The 18,789-nt window shown below is 32.8% G+C and overlaps 1 protein-coding gene across 3 annotated transcripts in view; it reads right to left on the bottom strand.

Annotated features, from left to right (window-relative positions):
• Window positions 1–2,580: 2,580 nt before the first annotated feature.
• Window positions 2,581–18,789, bottom strand: part of Bgb (core-binding factor subunit big brother) — an 87,268-nt gene continuing 71,059 nt past the window's right edge. For all 3 annotated transcript variants that reach the window (XM_085826790.1, XM_035355028.2, XM_035355029.2), the window contains exon 6: window positions 2,581–9,450. In XM_085826790.1, coding sequence (XP_085682916.1) covers window positions 9,394–9,450 — 57 coding nt within the window. In that variant the 3' untranslated portion in view covers window positions 2,581–9,393. The remainder of the gene's footprint in view (window positions 9,451–18,789) is intronic.

The raw sequence follows: 18,789 nt of genomic DNA, 5'->3' as shown, positions 1-18,789 counted from the left end.
TTTGGCAATGATAAATTAAAAATAAAAATAATAATAATTAAATTTGGAAAAATAACTAAATCTAGCTTCGGTTAAATATACTTATATTTCGGAGAGCTTTATACTCATTATGAAAAAATAAAAATTTGAAATTTTTGTTGTCCTTTTCAACTTCCCTTGAAGGATCGGTTAATTAAATTTGAATGTTCGACGAAATAAATCTGAATAAACTGCAGCAAAAAATGTGTATAATTTAATAGGCCGTGCAAGGAAATCATGTGGTGTTCACATCGGATTTTTAGTTCTATATAAAGTAAAGGAAGTATTATAAACTCGAAAGTTTTCGGGTATCATATTTCAACGAAAATATCCATTTTGACACCTCTCGAATCCATTTGAACGACGTTTTTTACCAGACGTACAGACAAAATAAAGGACTTTTTTTCCCTAAAACTGACTGTAGAATGGATTCTGAAGCGATTTTTCCGCAAGTACGTACGTATATTATGTAGCTGTTATATCTCAAAAACAAGTTGATCATTGATATTTTGTATATGCGACTACTATAACATGTTGGAAGGTATATTTAGTTCAAAGGGGCTTTGTCCGCGAGGGACTATTGCTTCGAATCACTCTGAATGTCCGTTTCACTTTTGAAACTGTTGCCACCAAATATTATCGCCTTTCATTATATTGGAAGAAATTAAATAATGAAGAATCTGCATAAATGTATGTGACGAAAGAACGGTTCTGCGTGAGATTGCATCGAAAATTCTAAAGATATGCTCTTTTTAAATTAATTTTGATATTGCTCTTGAACTGAATTTTATGCTTTAAGTGCGAAGAACATGATATTTAATAAATAAAGGTAACACGCAAAAAGTTAAAAAAACGACCCTTTGGACGTAATTTAAAATCTGAAACCTTTCAGATTTTTTTATTATTTAATTTTATAACTGTTATTTTAATTTTTAAAGTCCCTTTCCTTCCACTTACAAATCTACCAGAATGAGCTTTTAGAATCGCGCTGAATGCAAATGAGTTAGAAGCAACAGTTTTTTATTCAATGCTTTGTATACTAAACTGCTGACTGTTGAAAATATGAGATAAACTATTTATTGCTTATTTCACCGTTTTTAAGATACTAAAAAGTTGTGTGATTTTTTGGGGGGGGCAACGGGAAGTTGGTTAATTTATTTATTAGGATAATTAATATTTGTATTAAGGGATATTGCTTATTTTGTTCTGCTTATTTTCTTTTGATTTTTGGACACGCAAAACGCAATCTTCTTATTCTGACGCGCATGCGTCTCGCGAGGCACAACAGAATTTCCTTTCGTTTCTCCCCCTCTCTCTTTCTTTATTAGCTAATGGCAAAGAGGTTTGTATATTTTGAATCATGTCATCCACAGAGCACAATTTTGATCGTTTATTGCTTTCTGATGATAGTTTCATTCTTTTAGAAATGTGATTTTGGCAACAGTTTTTTATTTATTGCTTTGGATACTGGACTGCTGACTGTTTTCTCTTGAAAACATGAGATTTATTGCTTATTTCATTGTAATTTTTCATATTATTTTTTAATTATATATAACTTGAATTATCTAAAATGTTTTGCATGATTTTTTTAGGAAACAAATTTTTTAGCTTCCTTTATACCATTTTAAATTCTTAAGATTTTGCAACGGGAAGTTGGTTAACTTATTTATTAGGATAATTAATATCTGTATTAAGGGATATTGCTTGTTTCATTGTAATTTTTATATATATATAATACATTTTTATTTATTTATTGGTAAAATAGCTCTGCAGAGTAAAATTTTGTTCAGGTTTTAAAATTAGTGTTTGGTATTCCCTTTACGCATTTTTACCGTACATTTAAAAACCAGACGAAGGCTTAAGTAGACAAAAATACTTTTTACGAAAGAATTATATATATCCACTTCGTTACTCAGCTCGGTGAGCTGAGGTTTTTATTTATTTATTTATTATTATTCTTGTATGTTGGTAAATTGTGCATTTTTTACTTTAAAAATGATTGAATTATGTTGTTTTTATCTTCCGGTTAAGGTTTTTATGCCTTTAATTAGTCTGCATCCAATAATTATAGATTTATCGTGAACTTAAAAGTTGTTTAAGTGGTACTAAGCCTAAAGTGGCAGCTATTTGTTTAGATATGAAACTCTTAGTAAATAACGAATTAAGTCAGTTGGTGCACCAGCTTCAGGTCTTTTTACCGAATGGAACCTAAAGTAAACTTTCGATTTTGTTCACCGAAAATTCTGTCTTTCTGCCCGTTAGCCGAATTGCTTGTTTTTGAATAGAAACTCTAATTTCAATTGTAAAAATTGTTTTTAACTATATTTGGTGTTTTAGGTTTTTCTGTATTTACAGATCTTAATGAGGATTAAATTTTTATGCATTTTTGCCTTGGCGCGAAGTGAGAACTGAATTAATTGAATGAAAAATGTATCTCTAATGAAATTCGATAAAATAAGTTTAAACGAAATGCAGCAGAAAGTGTGTATAATTTGATTGGCCGTATGAAGAAGTCGTGTGGTATCCGCATCAGATGTATTTCAATAAAATAATACAACGAAATTTCGTTTTTATTTCTTTATTCTTTGACTTAAAACGGAAAAAGAAAACGCTGTACAATAATTGTATGTAGAATATAAAGCGAAAAACATTTTCACAATTTCTAGACTAGGGAACAAATCATCAAAAACGTATCGTACATGACGATAAATAATTTACCATTTGGTTTATCAGCTACTATAAGCACCACGAGGAACACATATCTTGACAAATATTACAAACCCACATGAATGACATTGATTGGTGAGAAACTTCCACTTGAAGCATTATATTTACATAAATTTGCTTAAAACAATGGTCTCAGCCTGGCTGCATGGGATCCGAAGCAATTTTATGCGGCCCGCGAAGAACATTTCAATTGTAAATTTGTTGCCAACACGGTGCTGGTAAAATTTTAATTAGTTAAAGTCCGAGTTTACATTATCTTCATTACCATTAAAAATTAACGTAAATAAAATATAAAAAATTCTATAAATGGAGCTAATAATTTACAATGCGATATAAATTTTAAAGATATGAAGATAAAGATTTTATTAACTTTTATTCAAAATCTAAAAACGAAATTAATTAATCTAAAATGTGATATAATTCTTATTTAAAGATGTGAAGATATCGATTTTATTAACTTTCGTTCAAAACCTATAAATAGAATTAATTAATTTAAAATGTGATTTAAATCTTATTTAAACATTTGAAGATACAGGTTTTTATTTACTTTCGTTAAAAATCTATAAATAGACCTAATTAATTTATTATGTGCTATAAATCTTATTTAAAGATTTGAAGATGCAGATTTTATTAACTTTCGTTCAAAATCTATAAATATATCTAATTACTTTAAAATGTGATATAAATCTTATTTATAGATTTGCAGATGCAGATATTACTAACATTTATCCATACCTGTCAAAAAAAAATAAATCAGTTGCGAATTTTTGTATTAAGAAAAATCTATTTGGCATACAATTTTATGCGAACAGCTTTTTTTTTCACAGTAGAGAATTAAAAAGAAAAAATGCGATTGGCTGATCAGCATATATAATCCGCGATGAAGATAATTTCTGTCTAGAACTACAAACTTTATTAAAATCGAAATGGCATCAAGTGTCTTTTTGTCAGATTTTAGGAACATTTTTCTGAAAAGTTAAGAAAATTTTGATAACGTTTTTTTCAATTTAAATTAAATCAAGTTATTTAATAATTAATTATATATATTATAATTGTTTTAAATAGATGTCAGTCTAAAAATTTAATATTTAACTATCGGTATATTTGAGTTCCAAAATGTAACAAGCAAAAATCTCTTGGATGTACCAAACTTCAGATAGAAAGTAAATACAAATTTGATTTTTTTTTCATTTATGGTACTATTATTATCGTTTATGTGTGTTTTAAAAAGCACTAAGCGAAATTTAAAATATTGTTTATAAATAAAATAAAAATATAATATTTTTATTCAGCAATAAAATTTTGTTGAATAAAAATTTATTAATTTTTTTTTTTTTTTAATTCTGCTTTTTTTCATATCATGCATACGTCAGCTCTTTTCATATCATGCATACGACCCGCAGGCAGTTTGAGACCATTGGAATAAATACTATCTTTATATTACAAGTAGTATATATTCTAAGAGAATCTATCAATAAAAATGGTGACTTCATGCTTATGATGTATACTATGACAACTTAAACCATTAAAAATTGCAAAAGAAGTACCACATATTAATTGAAAATTTTTAGGAAATAAAATAGAAAAATGTAATAGAAATATTGAAATTATATCATCTGCTTCGATAATTCAATTACAATGCACTCTCGTTTAGTCAGATGCTACAGTTTTATGTTGGCTGGCCACGAAAAGACACACTTTTTATCTTATGTTTCTTGTTTTGTTACCGCTTTGCGGATTTTTTGATTGAGATGTAGTGGCAACGATAAAAAAATGAAGAATGTTCTTCTGTAAGCAAATGAATTGTGAATAGCTGTAAATAAAATTCTCCTTGCAATAAAATGGCGAAGAATTTTAATTGTCCAGTGGATTTCTTCAAGGAATGCTAAGCAGAAAGATATCCTTATCAAATATTGTTAAATATTGAAGGTAAAATTAAGGAAATACAAAATTAGAAAAACGGGCAATTATCAAAACCTGGTTAACGCCAGACAGCACAGATAACTGAAAAATGCGGATAATCCAAATCATCAGTTTTGTTTGTATATTTTATCCATTTCATGTTGTGTTATTTATATCTTAAAAAAAGCGGAAATTTTACTTTTTTTTTAGAACATTTAAATATCTGTCAAATTTCACTGTGGATATTTCAAAGTGATATTCTATCACTATTCGAACAGCTTTTGGCCGACAGAGTATCAGTAGAAGTCATTGCTGTGTCGGAACTAAATGTAATTATCCAATATCGTCTTCGCTTGTATTTTCAATATCACTCTCTGCTTCCTCTGTTCTTGTGACATGTAAAACGATTGTAACGGGTTTTATTATTAATTGAGTTTTCAAAGTTTAAATCAGCTTTTGAAAGAATAAAAAAATATGCACGAATATACTTAATGATCAACGGAAACTATGCCTTAAACATGTAGAACTAATTGTGCGAGGTAATAGTTGAAGCTAAACCTAAAGACGCATTTCTGAGGGTTTTAAGACATGCTTTAGACGGTGGTATAAATGTCATAGAAAGATAGTCAGAAGGCATGAAATACGGGAATTTCGTTCACACCTGCGAGACTGGGTCTAAGGCGTAACCAATTAGAGAAGCTAAACTTGCGCATGCGTGGATGTGTCTACAGCTTTCGCTGTGGTTGCACTACTCTTATACAAAATTGAAATAAGGTTGAAAACTTCGAACTTTATGCCAAAACCCCTAAACCAGTTTTTCTGGCAAGGTCGGATTACCTAGCAACGGAGCTTAGCTTAAACCAGTTATCCCATTTACACTACCGTCTGAGCGAAGCCTAAAGCTGCGTTCAGACGAGGGCGTAAAGGGCATAAGTGGTTAAAGCCGAGCTCCGTTGCCAAGGCAACCAGTCTGTGCTACGTCACAAAATCTGGTTTGGGCTCTTGGCATAGGGTTCAAAGTTTTCAACTTTACGCCGAGTTTGGGATAAGTGTCGACCAATCAGAGCGAAGCTAAAACGAAGCGGCGTTCTACAGAAGATTTCGCTGTCACAAAGCTAGCAAAGCGAACGCGAGACATCAATCGAGCAGGAGAACAGCGCGGGAAAGTTGTAGACACATCCACGCATGCGCAAATTTAGCTTCTCTCATTGGCCACGGCTTAAACCCCGTTCTCGCAAGTTTGAACGGAATTCCCATGTCTTATACTACGCTTCTATGCCTTTTACGCCGCCGTCTGAACACAGCCTAAGACTCTGTTTCGACGGTGGTATAAATGTCATAAAGGCATAAAATGCGTTCACACCTGAGAGACAAAGGGGTAGCCAATTAGAGAGCTAAATTTGCGCATGCGTGAATGCGTCTACAGTTTTGAGCTTTCGCTCTGATTGGTCGACTCGTATACCACGTCGACAATCGAGAGTGCATTGCATAAAAAAGGCATTGAGAACAACCTCTATCAAAACAATGCAATAAAATAGACGAATGTCATAAAAACTTTAAAATTATATCTTTATATTGCAAGAAAATAGTATGAATTTTTTTTCAATTAAAAATCTTAGTTGAAAATAATCTTCATCAAAACAATGCTATGAATTATGTAAACACGCTAGGTTCAAATAAATAACATAATAATTTTTTGCAATATAATACATTTTTGCTTACATTAATCATTAATTTCAGAATAAATATCTCTTGATTAAATAGTAAATATTCTTAAACAGAAATAGACAATGTAATTTCACAAATATTCGATCAGAAATTGTTACCATTGCTTCCTTCAGTTTTGTTATCATTCAAAAGTATGAATTAAAAACATTAACAGCATAACTTCTTCTAAAAGAAATTGCGTGTATTCACAATTTAAAAGAATAAATCAAATCAAGGAAACATTGCTCTATATATGTAAGATCAAAAATAAATATAAAACGAAGGAAGTTAAAAGATGCTTACGACTTTCCTGTCGACAATTAACTACTGCTATTTCCTCGTGTATTCACTCCTAGCTTTTTAGCACTGCATTCCGTAAATTTTAAAACAATTCGCATAATTCACCCTTTCCTCTATTGTACATAGTTTATTCAGAGCTACTTTATTGGTAAATTTAATAACCCTTAATTACTTTTATTTCCATTTGTAATTGCATTTTTGTATTAGGAACTCATCCATTTTATTTTGCTTTGCATTTATTATTTAAAATGTGTTCTGTGCAGATTCTTCGTTTGTTAAACTATTCGGACGTGCAGCGTGTTCTCCCATTTCAGAAACAATCCAAATATGTGGGCTCACCTTACTTCTATTATTTACTTTCCAGCTCATTACAGACTTATCTATTGCTGACGTGATCGAGCTTAAGAAATCCGGGTCATTTGCTCGTCTCCCTTCCTGGGATGTCTTTCTTGGGAACAGAGGTTATGTGAGGTTACTACTAAGGCTTTAAAAGGTAATTGAGATAGACAGCCCAATTAACATCGGATAGCTGCCCAGCATACCTCTATACTGTACTGCTAATGTATTCTTATTGGCTAATTTTAATGTATTCTTACTGGAATATATATATTTTTAAATAAATTATATCATAATAGTTAAACGTAGTTTATCCATGTAGTTTACTTTTCATTTGTTACGTTCTTGCTGTAACCGTGTTTCTCAGCAAATTAAATTACTCTCATAATTCTCCTCTATTTACGGACGATAAAATTCACTAAAAAATTGGGGAAAATAACACGAGGAAACACATCACAAATTACAGTGACGGCAGGTTGCAGTTACGAATAAACAAATGTAATAACCTTAATCAATATGCTTTAGGATGATGCTATGTGATTAGAATATCGATTTTATCTTCTGCTGCATTAGCATACCTGAAACACACCATCATATAAAAGTGATCATTGGAGTATTTAATGTGAAGAATAGGACAGCTTAACGATCATGTTAAGTGCAATGTCACGTGATATCTTTAGGTATACATAAGCATGAGGACAATCATGAATATATAATAAAATGTCAAGAGAAAAGTAATTTCCTTACAACTCAGAATTCGCCAGCTTCAAACGTTGTAATAAAAATAAAAATAGTGAAAAATCTCAAAAGATTCATCTAGGTTGTATTTCAACAATAAACATATGCACTTAAATTTCTTCCAATCCCCAAGTAGTTTACAAGATAACAGTCTTAAAGTCTCAAGGTAAACAGTTAGAGTCTTTAAAAAACGTCGACATTAAATGGGGCTCCAGAAAACATGATATCCAGTTTCGGACTTGACTGTTTAGGCTTTCTGATAGTGGCAACATATATCACACCATTTCAGCCTTTGTATTTTTAATCTTTCATTACAGTTGATGAGAGGAATTTAGGCGCATAAAGAAGACGTATTTTAAGGAAACCAAAACAAATCAAATTAAAAAAAATTAAAAAACTAATAATTCGCTTCATTGCCTTACTTCTGTTAGGCAGACGATCGTAAAAATGCATTTCCCTTTTATAGGGTTTAACATTATTTTCCACAATCAAAATCTCATTTTCAAAAGTTTATAAAATAATAAAACTGCTTTATTCAAAGCTATGATAGTAGCAATACCGCTCGAGAATTTAATGACTTTTTTAAAACATTATATTTATTTTTTCCCAGATTTAATGCTAGCCAGGTCCTCAAAAGTTTTCCCTTTTCTGCTTAGATGTGATTTTTTTACTTTCCATATTTTAATTTTCAAGGCCCGGTGGCTCAACGGCTAGCTCGTTGCGCACCAGCACCACAGGTTCGAGGTTCAATCCCCGGACTCAGCTAGGTTGATTCCTTTGAGTGAGTCGATAAAATGAGTCGCAAGTTATCTTGGAGACTAAACACCGGCTCCTGCGACAAGCTGATCACTTGGTCAGGGCGTTCACTCCTGCACCTTACTTCTATTATTTACGTTCCAGCTTATGAAATCCGGATCGTTTGTTCGTCTCCCTTATCAGATATCGGAGCACCCACGACCCACTAGGGCTGTTACTCCATTGAGTTTAATTTAGTTTTTATTCTAATTTTCAAGGCTTAGAATTATTTCTCAGCAAAATACTATATCGCATCCAAATTTTAAAAGCATCTATAATACGTATAATCACAGATGTCATTAATGTTTTATGTTTGCAGCGTTTAAAAATTAAAGAGAGAAGAAACATCATGACATCACTTTATATATACATTACAGTCACGTGATCTCCTATCGCGCTTTCCGGATTTTGCATTAATCCTGGATGAAAAGGCTGAAATGGGAATCGCTTTTGGGCACTCCGGTCTGAAACGGCACGATTTTTAAGAAAGCCTCAAATGGGAAAGTCTGAAACGGGACATAACCGTCGAAATTGAGACATTGCATGATTCACGTCTAAGGACCTTGAACCCAACAAGAAATGGATGCATCTGAAGATGGAAATAAATTACACACGAAAAATGCCCATTCCAAATCACATACGGTTTGGTTTCTTAAAGGTGCCTGTCAGCAGTTAGTTATCTGCCAGCAAATGAAACGCAAAGAGGCACCTTTCCAGAACTACAGTAATTCTCTGCCTTGGTAAAAGAAGACAGGCTCAACTACAACCAATGGCTTGTAGTGTTGAGCTCCGGCACTTTCAAAAGTCATTTGGAAAATAACAATATCTTGAACACCGGAAAGATGAGGTGAATGCATGAAACAAAGGAATTCAGTTGCTGGCAGATCCGGCACGATCCGGGCTTAACTCACTCTGTTTTTTCCGAGCCTGAAATGAGAAAAATATAATCTGTTAGAAATTTATAGTAATCACAGGTCCGTCAAACATAAGAAATCAAACAGAAAGACTTATTTCAAAAGTAATAATTAAGAAGTTCACAAATTTCATGCTGAAAGACTTATTGCAAAAGTAGTAATTAAGAAGTTCACAAATTTCATGCTGAAAGACTTATTGCAAAAGTAGTAATTAAGAAGTTCACAAATTTCATGCTGAAAGACTTATTGCAAAAGTAGTAATTAAGAAGTTCACAAATTTCATGCTGAAAGACTTATTGCAAAAGTAGTAATTAAAAAGTTCACAAATTTCATGCTGAAAGATTTATTGCAAAAGTAGTAATTAAGAAGTTCACAAATTTCATGCTGAAAGATTTATTGCAAAAGTAGTAATTAATAAGTTCACAAATTTTATGCTGAAAGATTTATTGCAAAAGTAGTAATTAATAAGTTCACAAATTTTATGCTGAATTTACTAAAATAGCAACGTACGTCCTAATGGGCTTAATACAGGTTACTCATAAAAAACTTCTCCGATGTATGAACCCCTAGCAGCCTATCCGCTGAACCAATAGAAATGAAATTTCAGGTATTGTTATTTGAAGAAATGGACTGTAATTTAAAAAATACAGCAAAACTGAAATTTTTATTTAAAATGTTTTAAAGTTTGGAATATAAAATAAAAAAGCGTATGAAATTTCATGCTATTAAACCAGTCATAAAGATGCTTTAAAATGTGTTGTATTTTGGCGATATTCTAGCATTATAAAGGTACCTGACTCCTTGAGGTACTTATCATTATCTACACGTCAGCAAATGTAATTGATGACTTAATTGTGCGGCCAATTCTGTAATAAATTATAACAAAAAATGCCTATAATTTATTATGCATATTTTTTGCTACATTTTTATTAAACTTATTTCCTCGAATTTCATTAGAATACATTTCCTATTCAATCAATTCAGTTCTCATTTAGCGGCAAGGCAAAAATGTATAAAAACTCAAAACATCTTCGTTAAAAATAGTAAAATACGGTAAAACCTAAAACACCAAATACAGTTAAAAAAGAAATTTTTACAATCAACAAAAAATTCGAACAGCGAGCAGAAAGACAAAATGTTCGGTGCACAAAACTGAAAGTTAACGTTCGGCCCCAGTGGGCAAAAAGAACAGAACTTGGTGCACCAACTGACTTAATTAAACAAATGGTGGCCTTATTGGAGTTAGTACCGTTTTTAAATTCTTGATAATTTTACATCTATTACATGCAGATTAATTAAAGGGCATAAAACCTTAATCGGAACATAAGAATACTATAATTTAATCACTTTACATTGTTCTGGCTGAGTGTAAGCTGGCGAGCAGGCAGGAGACAGATCTTTTCAAGGGGAAGTTGCCTCCAAACCTAACTCTTCAAATACTCAATTCGTGTTTCGTCATCCATATAGGCATGGGTAAAGTATTATGCAAAACCAAAAGTAAAAGTCAAATGTAGTGAATTGCTTAAATAAGAAATTTTAAATATGAAAGAATTTCGAGAAATTTAGGAAGCAAACCGACTAGGAAACAAAATTATTAATGAAAAGTATATTGCTAATATAATTAAGAGTTTTGTTTACATACGTTTGGAGAAGCCGATTGCGACGGAAAAGGGTGTTGCACAACCAGGTATCATAGCAGCCCTATACATAAAATCTCAGCGTTCTACGGCCATTCGTTTTTGAGTTATGCGACATGCATGCATACGTGCGTACAGACATCACGAAAAAAGGTCTCCTCTGAAGGCATTTTACAATCTGCTTTGGACAAAGAATCCTTTATTTTGTCCGTACGTACAGATGCCACGCAAAAATATTTTTCAAATGTATTCGAGAGCGGTCGAAATGAATGTTTTCGTTTAAATATGATACCCGAAACTTTTGGGGATTACATTACTTCCTTTACTACGTAGAAGAAAGGCGGGCATACGCAAGGAAACACGGGAGAGCATTTTGTTTTTAAGAGATCTTTCCTCGACGGTATTTAAATTTATATAATGATCTCTTCCGTTCTTTCCCACGTATAAGAACAGTTTTAAAATATCCTCCCAAATCAGTGGATTTTCTATTCATGCACAGGGAGGGTTTAAGTGGAGTAGAGGGGAAGAGAAGAATTTCTTTCTCCTGCAGCGCAAATCGCATAATCTCCGGAGCTAATTGTGAATTCCGTCCCTCCTTTTAATCCTCACCATCCTATTCTGAAGAGTCACACATCGAACAAGGCAAAATTCCCAGATTCCCCTCCTACGACAGTTGCCATGGTAACGGACCATTAAAATGCTCTACTTGAAATCACTTCCCCTCGAAACGAATTTAATCTTATCAAAAGATTAAATGTTGAAGCTAGGGGTCGTAAAACTTTTGTCTACCGGCGTCAATATTATATATTGTCATCGTCCAGGAAATAGAGAGGGGGGGGGAATTGAACTTTTTTTTTTAAAAATATTAAATATTTTTTTTATGTATGAAAAGTTGAATTTGAAGTTCTGGTAAAATTTACCATGAAAAACGTTGACAGAAGCTTATACTTCATAAATCTGTAAAATAGCTTTCGTTACTTAAACAGTTATGATTTAAATCTTTAACTTCTCCTTTCCGTATTTCTTCCTTTAACTTCTCCTTTCTTCACCACAGCGCAAATCAGCTTTGAATGTATATTAACTGAGGTTTTTAATTCTTCACTTCAGAGAGCTTCTGGCAGTCGCTTCTTGCTGTTAGTATACTTTCCTCCAGGTCTGGTTAAAAGTCATATTCCGGCTTTAGCATTTTCGCTAGCAGATGTTTTAAATAACCCCCGGTTGAACAACTGAGCCAGCTTATTCTGTTGTATGTGTAGCTTTTACTAGATTATCAAAGGTTGAATTTAATTGCCCTTTATTGCTTAAGTGGTGGGTGAATGTAAGTATTATGTGATTTTTCTAATACATATTTGATGTAATTATAATACATTAATTTACATAAATAATGTAAGACTTCACTAATAATGCAATTGTCTGTAACATGATAAAAAATGAAAGGAAATGTATTAATAAGATAATTATGATACATTAATTTACAAAAATAATGTAAGACTTCAGTAATAATGCAATTGTCTGTAACATGATAAAAAAATGAAAGGAAATGTATTAACAAGATATTTGCCTTAGGAATACGACAATGTACTAGGAGATGCACGAAAAATTCTTCACTAATTAGTTCCTTAAAAAAATATTTAATGTAATTCGGTGTAATTAGATATACTAATGTAAATGTATTGTTTGTATGAAGTACAATGTAAAATGAATGTTTGTACGATGTATGTTCGAAGTTATTATGTTACAATAATCTGTCCTAATCCAACTTTTGTTAATCGATTAATTTCTTTGTAATAATTATATACCGTGTTTTTGCAATTGTATATTCAATACGTAAGTCTAGAATTAATGTAAAATTTCTCTGTAAATGTCTTGGCTGGACGGCGTACCAACCGAACGTCCAGCGGGTACAGTAATACCTGTAAAGTCACTGTCGAAGCTCTGGTGCTCCGTCCGCTTTTCCCTGTCCATTTCCTGCTCAAGTGGTGGAAATTTTATCTGTACCGCAAGTTGTGCTGTTTTGGTCAAAATCAGACAACGTTATTTAAACCTTCTTTTATATATATTTGTGTATTGTGTAACTTTTTTTCTGTGTTTTGTCTGCCTAGAATTTCTGCCGGATTTCAATTTAAACCTCCAATTACAATAGTAACCTATAAATTTAAGGATTCAATTTAAAATTGCTTTTGCATTTAAACTTATTGTTAGTTATTTAACAGATCTAATAATAATAATAATAGCAAAGACCAAAAACCCTCACTTTTACGTCCCGTGCAAATGATTATTCTGTGTTAAGGTTCTACTACCATATTTTTTCGAACTTTTTACGTAGTGTCGCAGATTCTAAGAAGCACTATTAATTTCTGTACTAATAAAGGGGCGAGGAATTAGATTTGAAGGAAATTATAAATGAAATAAAATACTGAAATAAATACATTTCTAAAAATTGAATTCGTTTTATTAAAAATAACAGCATGGCTATTTTAATTAGTCACTTAGAAAATTAATTAATCAATTTATGAAACTTTACCATTTTAAGCTGCATCCCTTTTTTAAAGATCTTCATATGGAAAGAAATGTGTGTCCTAGAATAGCGAAAGTGGCAGAAAAGCCAGGACTGGTGCCGCTGCACCGAGTGGCAAAATTTTAGAATTTACAAAAGCACCGAACAGCAAAGTTAAGGGAGAGTAATTTTTCATATTTAAGGAAGGCAGTATTTAGGGATGGCAAAATTATTAGAATCTGAAGACAGTACCGGACAAAAGCTTTAGAATGTGAAACTAGTACTGGCCAGTAGTATTTAGGGATGGCGAAAGCTGTAGCATCTAAAGCTAGTACTGACTAGTAGTATATACGGATGACAAAATTTTTAGAATTTGACGATAGTACCGGGCAAAAGCTTTAGAATGTGAAACTAGTACTGGCCAGTAGTATTTAGAGATGGCAAAATTTTTAGAATCTGAAGACAGTACCGGACAAAAGCTTTAGAATTTGAAACTAGTACTGGCCAGTAGTATTTAGGGATGACAAAAGTTTTAGAATTTAAAGCTAGTACTGACTAGTAGTATATACGAATGGCAAAATTTTTACAATCTGAAGATAGTACCGGGCGAAAGCTTTAGAATGTGAAACTAGTACTGACCAGTAATATTTAGGGATGGTTAAAGCTTTAGAATTTAAAACTAGTACTGGCCAGTAGTATTTACGAATGGCACAATTTTTAGAATCTGAAGATAGTACCGGGCAAAAGCTTTAGAATGTGAAACTAGTACTGGCCAGTAATATTTAGGGATGGTAAAAGCTTTAGAATTTAAAACTAGTACTGGCCAGTAGTATTTACGAATGAAACAATTTTTAAAATCTGACAATAGTACCGGACAAGCTTTAGAATGTGAAACTAGTACAGGCCAGTTTACGGATGGCAAAATTTTTAGAATCTGAAAATAGTGCCGTGCAGCAGTATTCATAGATGGCAAAATTTTTCGAATCTGAAACTAGTACTGGGCAGCAGTATTTAGGGATTGCAAAATTTGTTTAATTGAAAGCAAGTACTGGGCAGCAGTATTTCAAGATGGAAAAGTTTGGGGAAAAACCGGGTAGCAGAATTTAGGATGCGCAGAGATTGCACCTTGCGGGGTAAATTGCCTAGCGCCGACCCTGCTGATGCCTTTGAAAGATAACATATATTCTATGAGAAATAGATTTTGTTTATTGCAAAATTGGTGCAAATGTTTTAAAAAACTATCGTTTATTAAATGCATTTTTTTAATGTCTTGCGCTAGACTTTTTAAGGCTTTGGCTATTACTAAGGTCGGATGCAGTGGTCATTTTATTATGGAGGCGCCTAACAGGCGTTCACCGTTACCTTCTATGAAAGGACAGACAATTTGCATCCATGATTTTTCAGGGATTCGAACCCGTGCCGTTCGGCACGCCAGGCGAGTCACTAACCACCTTCGAGTCTAGGAAGCCCTCTTTTATTGAAGTAAATCAAATTAAATACAAATATTAACTCATTAAATTGCTTAAATTTTCATACAAAAATGTACGCATGTCTACAGTAGATTAAGACAACTCAGATCAAATGAAATTCAATGAAATGTAGTTAGAGGAAAATACAATTTAAATGAAAGAAAATTTTATATGAAAAATTATTCTGAAAACCAAAAAAATGAAAAAATTGAAAAAATGGTGGTAAAATGAAATTTGCCAAAGTAAATTTCATTTAATTCTGGCGAACATCTTTCTTAATAGAGGTTAAAAATTAAAACCCAAGCTATCCTGAGAACTGGCAGCTATGCGAATATAATGTTGGAGAATTTCCCTGTTGCCGTTTAATTTACAGACTGTGATCATTTTAAACTGTTGGTAAATAATTAATCGACATATTAATAAACAAGTTGAACTTGAAAATTTAATAATAAAGTTTCCTTAACTGCTTAGTAAAGAATAAAAGCAGTTCTCGTTACGTAAACTGGAAAACATTATAATAGAAACGCACGTGCAAACAAAGTCGACAGTTGCCCAACATTTCGATCAACGGTGTTCGACAGTTCGACGAGACGTTACTCTGTTCACAGAGCTACAATTTCGACACCGACACGTGCCGACTGTCACACATGATTTTGGGTTTTGCGTGACGATTTGCTCCCCCCCTCCAAATCTGTTCCGTCAAATACAGGATCTGGTTACCAATAGTTGAAAGATCTTATCTCTTAGGTATGTTGATTTTTTTTTTTTTTTTCTTTCTTATCAAAACTGCAAATTTTTCAAAGTTGGTTTAAGATAACATAAAAACTACATGAGTTCAGGCTATAGTGGGCAACATCAAATATATATGCTTGAGGAGTTTGTATAGGGTGCTCCAGAAAAGGTGCAGGATTGTACGCTTATACTTGCTAATGTTTTGCAACTTTTACTTTACAATCCAAATATTTAAAATCTGTATCAATAAAACGTATTTGAACGGAAGATGTGAAAAGGGAATATGTGACAGAACTCAAATTTTGCAGAAGCAAGAAAAATCTATCTCATTTCCCACAAGAGGTCCACCAGCGGCCGAGCGGTAAAGACGCTGAACACTGGTAGTTCGGTCCGAGGCTCGAATTCCGCGAACGAGCTGGCTGCATGGGCATTTTCATGGTTTTCCCCATGTGTAACGTGTATACGAGCCATTTTCCCTTAGAAAGTCCTCCACGAAGGCATCACTCCCTTCAGACAGGGGCTGACTGCATGGGTGTTTTCGTGGTTTTCCCCATGTGTAACGTGTATGCGAGCCAGTTTCCCTTAGAAAGTCCTCCACGAAAGCATCGCTCCCCTTAGGCAGATAGCCCTAGTGTGCTTTGCCATAATTAAATACACCACCACCCTTCAGGCAGATAGCCCTCATGTGCTTTGCTATAATTGAATAATCCAATGCAATCCATTCCCCACAAGAACAACCGCCAGCGGCTGAGCGGTAAAGTCGCTGAACACTGGTAGTTCGGTCCGAGGTTCGAATTCTGAGAACGGGATGGATGCATGGGTGTTTTCGCGGCTTTCCCCATATGTAACGGACTAATATAAGGTAGTTTTCCTTAGAAAGTCCTCCACGAAGGCGTTCCTCTCTTCCGTGTAACGCCCTAGGGCGGAATACATAAATAATTATAACCATTTTTCCACAAGAACGAATGTCAGAAATCGACAGCAAAATATTATGAGGTCCATATAATTAAGCGTTTTCGAAATGAACTTCTTGTGAACCTTTTTCACATCTTCTTATTCATTTATCATATTATTTTTATATGTACAGCATTATATGTTAAAAATAACTGTTTTTATCTGATACTTTTTTCCCACTAAAACACAAAAATAATGTACAATTAAAATGACTTTGAAAATAATAGAATTATATATTTTTTAAACACTTTTTATTTATTTTTCATTTTCGTAACTTCAGATAGATTACTTTTAAGACATTTAAAGATAATTTCTAAAATTAAGCGAATGGACATAGTAGCTCATTTGATACTCACTTAGCGTATATACACAATAGGTCATTTATTTTAGCCCAAAGGAGCATTAAAGCAGAATGGTTATTACTCTCGAAAGCATTTTGTGTTCAATCACTTAAATGCGATGTATCCCTTTTCATATTATTGACACCGAATATTATCGTCCTGCGTTATATTTAAAGAAATTAAATCTGCATGAATGTATGCATTGTGAAGAAACAAAGGCACCTAGATCCATCAAATTTTGAATAACGTTGTACTCCACTTGAATATGAGCACCTGGAAAACCGAATTTGAAATTTGTTTCATTATCTGTTCCATAGTTTGTGAAACTTTAACGAATTTTTGATTTAAAAAAAATTTAACGATTTCAAAGAGAGCAATGGCAAAACTGTACGAAAAAATTATTTTTATCTCCAGTGCGCGAGGCTGTTTATCAGAAATTCTAGAGATATGCTCTTTTTAAATATTTTTAGCGCAAAGGGGCATTAGCCCAAATGCTCTCAAAACCATTATGTGTGAGCAAATGTTAGAAAAAAATAATTAAAAATAAAAGGCGCCACTTTTGGCATTATATAAAATCTGAAGTGTTTCTTTTTTTAGTCCAATAAGGCAATTTGTCCAGAAGGGCTACTAATTTCGTTTTGACATTTTGCGTTGATTCACTACAAGCGTTGTTTCACTTTTCAAAATGTTGCCACCAAATATTATCGCCCTGTATTATATTTTAAGAAATTAGATAATGAAGAATTTGGGTAAATGTATATATATATCTCGCACTGTGATAAAACAACGGTACCTAGAGCCATCGAAGTTTGAATAACGTAATTCTCCTGCGAATATGGGCTTCTGGAAGCCCAAATTTGAAATTCGGTTTTTTTTAGTCCAAAGGGATTTGAATCCCGAAGGACTATTAGTTTCGTTTTGGCATTTTGCGTCGGACTCATAAATGTCGGTTCACTTTTCAAACTGTTGCCACAAAATGTTATCCTGCATTATATTTGAAGAAATTAAATAATGAAAAATCGGCATAAATGTATGTATATTTCTCGTATTGTGATAAAACAACGGTACATAGAGTCATCGAATTTTGAATAACGTAATCCTCCAACGAATATGAGGATGTGGAAGACCAAATTTGAAATTTGAAATTTGTTTTATGATCGATTTCCTATTTTTAAAACTTTGACGAATTTTTGATTAACAAACTCAAGGATTTCAAAGCGAGCAATGGCAAAGTTGTGCAGAAAAAAATTTTTTATCTCCAGCGCGTGAGTCTCTGTATCGGAAATTCTAAAGATATGCTCGTTCTAAAACTATTTTGCGATATTGCTGTTGCACTGGATCTTATGGTTTAAGTGCGAGGAACATGATATTTAATAAAGAAAGGTAACACACAAAATGTTAAAAAACGCCCCTTTGGACGTAATTTAAAATCTGAAACATTTCAGATTTTTTTTTTTAATCGATTTTGTAAAACTTTAACTAATTTTTTTATTAACAAAGTCAAGGATTTCAAAGTGAGCTCCCTACTAAAAATGCCCCATAGAAACCAGTAAAACTTTTTATGTGTACCCATAAGATTTTATGGGTTTTTATTGACTTTTACTGGTTTCTGTTGGTCTCTGTGGGTTTTTTTTACTGGTTTCAAAATGACCCATAGAAACCAGTAAAACTTTCTATTGGTACCTATAGAATTTTTAATGGTCTCTATTGACTTTTACTGGT

This window comes from Stegodyphus dumicola, chromosome 11, assembly GCF_044657685.1.
Source record: "Stegodyphus dumicola isolate Sdum_Otavi_A_Nest chromosome 11, ASM4465768v1".
In the NCBI taxonomy this organism is placed as follows: domain Eukaryota; kingdom Metazoa; phylum Arthropoda; class Arachnida; order Araneae; family Eresidae; genus Stegodyphus; species Stegodyphus dumicola.
The sequence above is the reverse complement of the archived record's forward strand: the minus strand, read 5'-3'. Positions and strand labels throughout refer to the sequence as shown.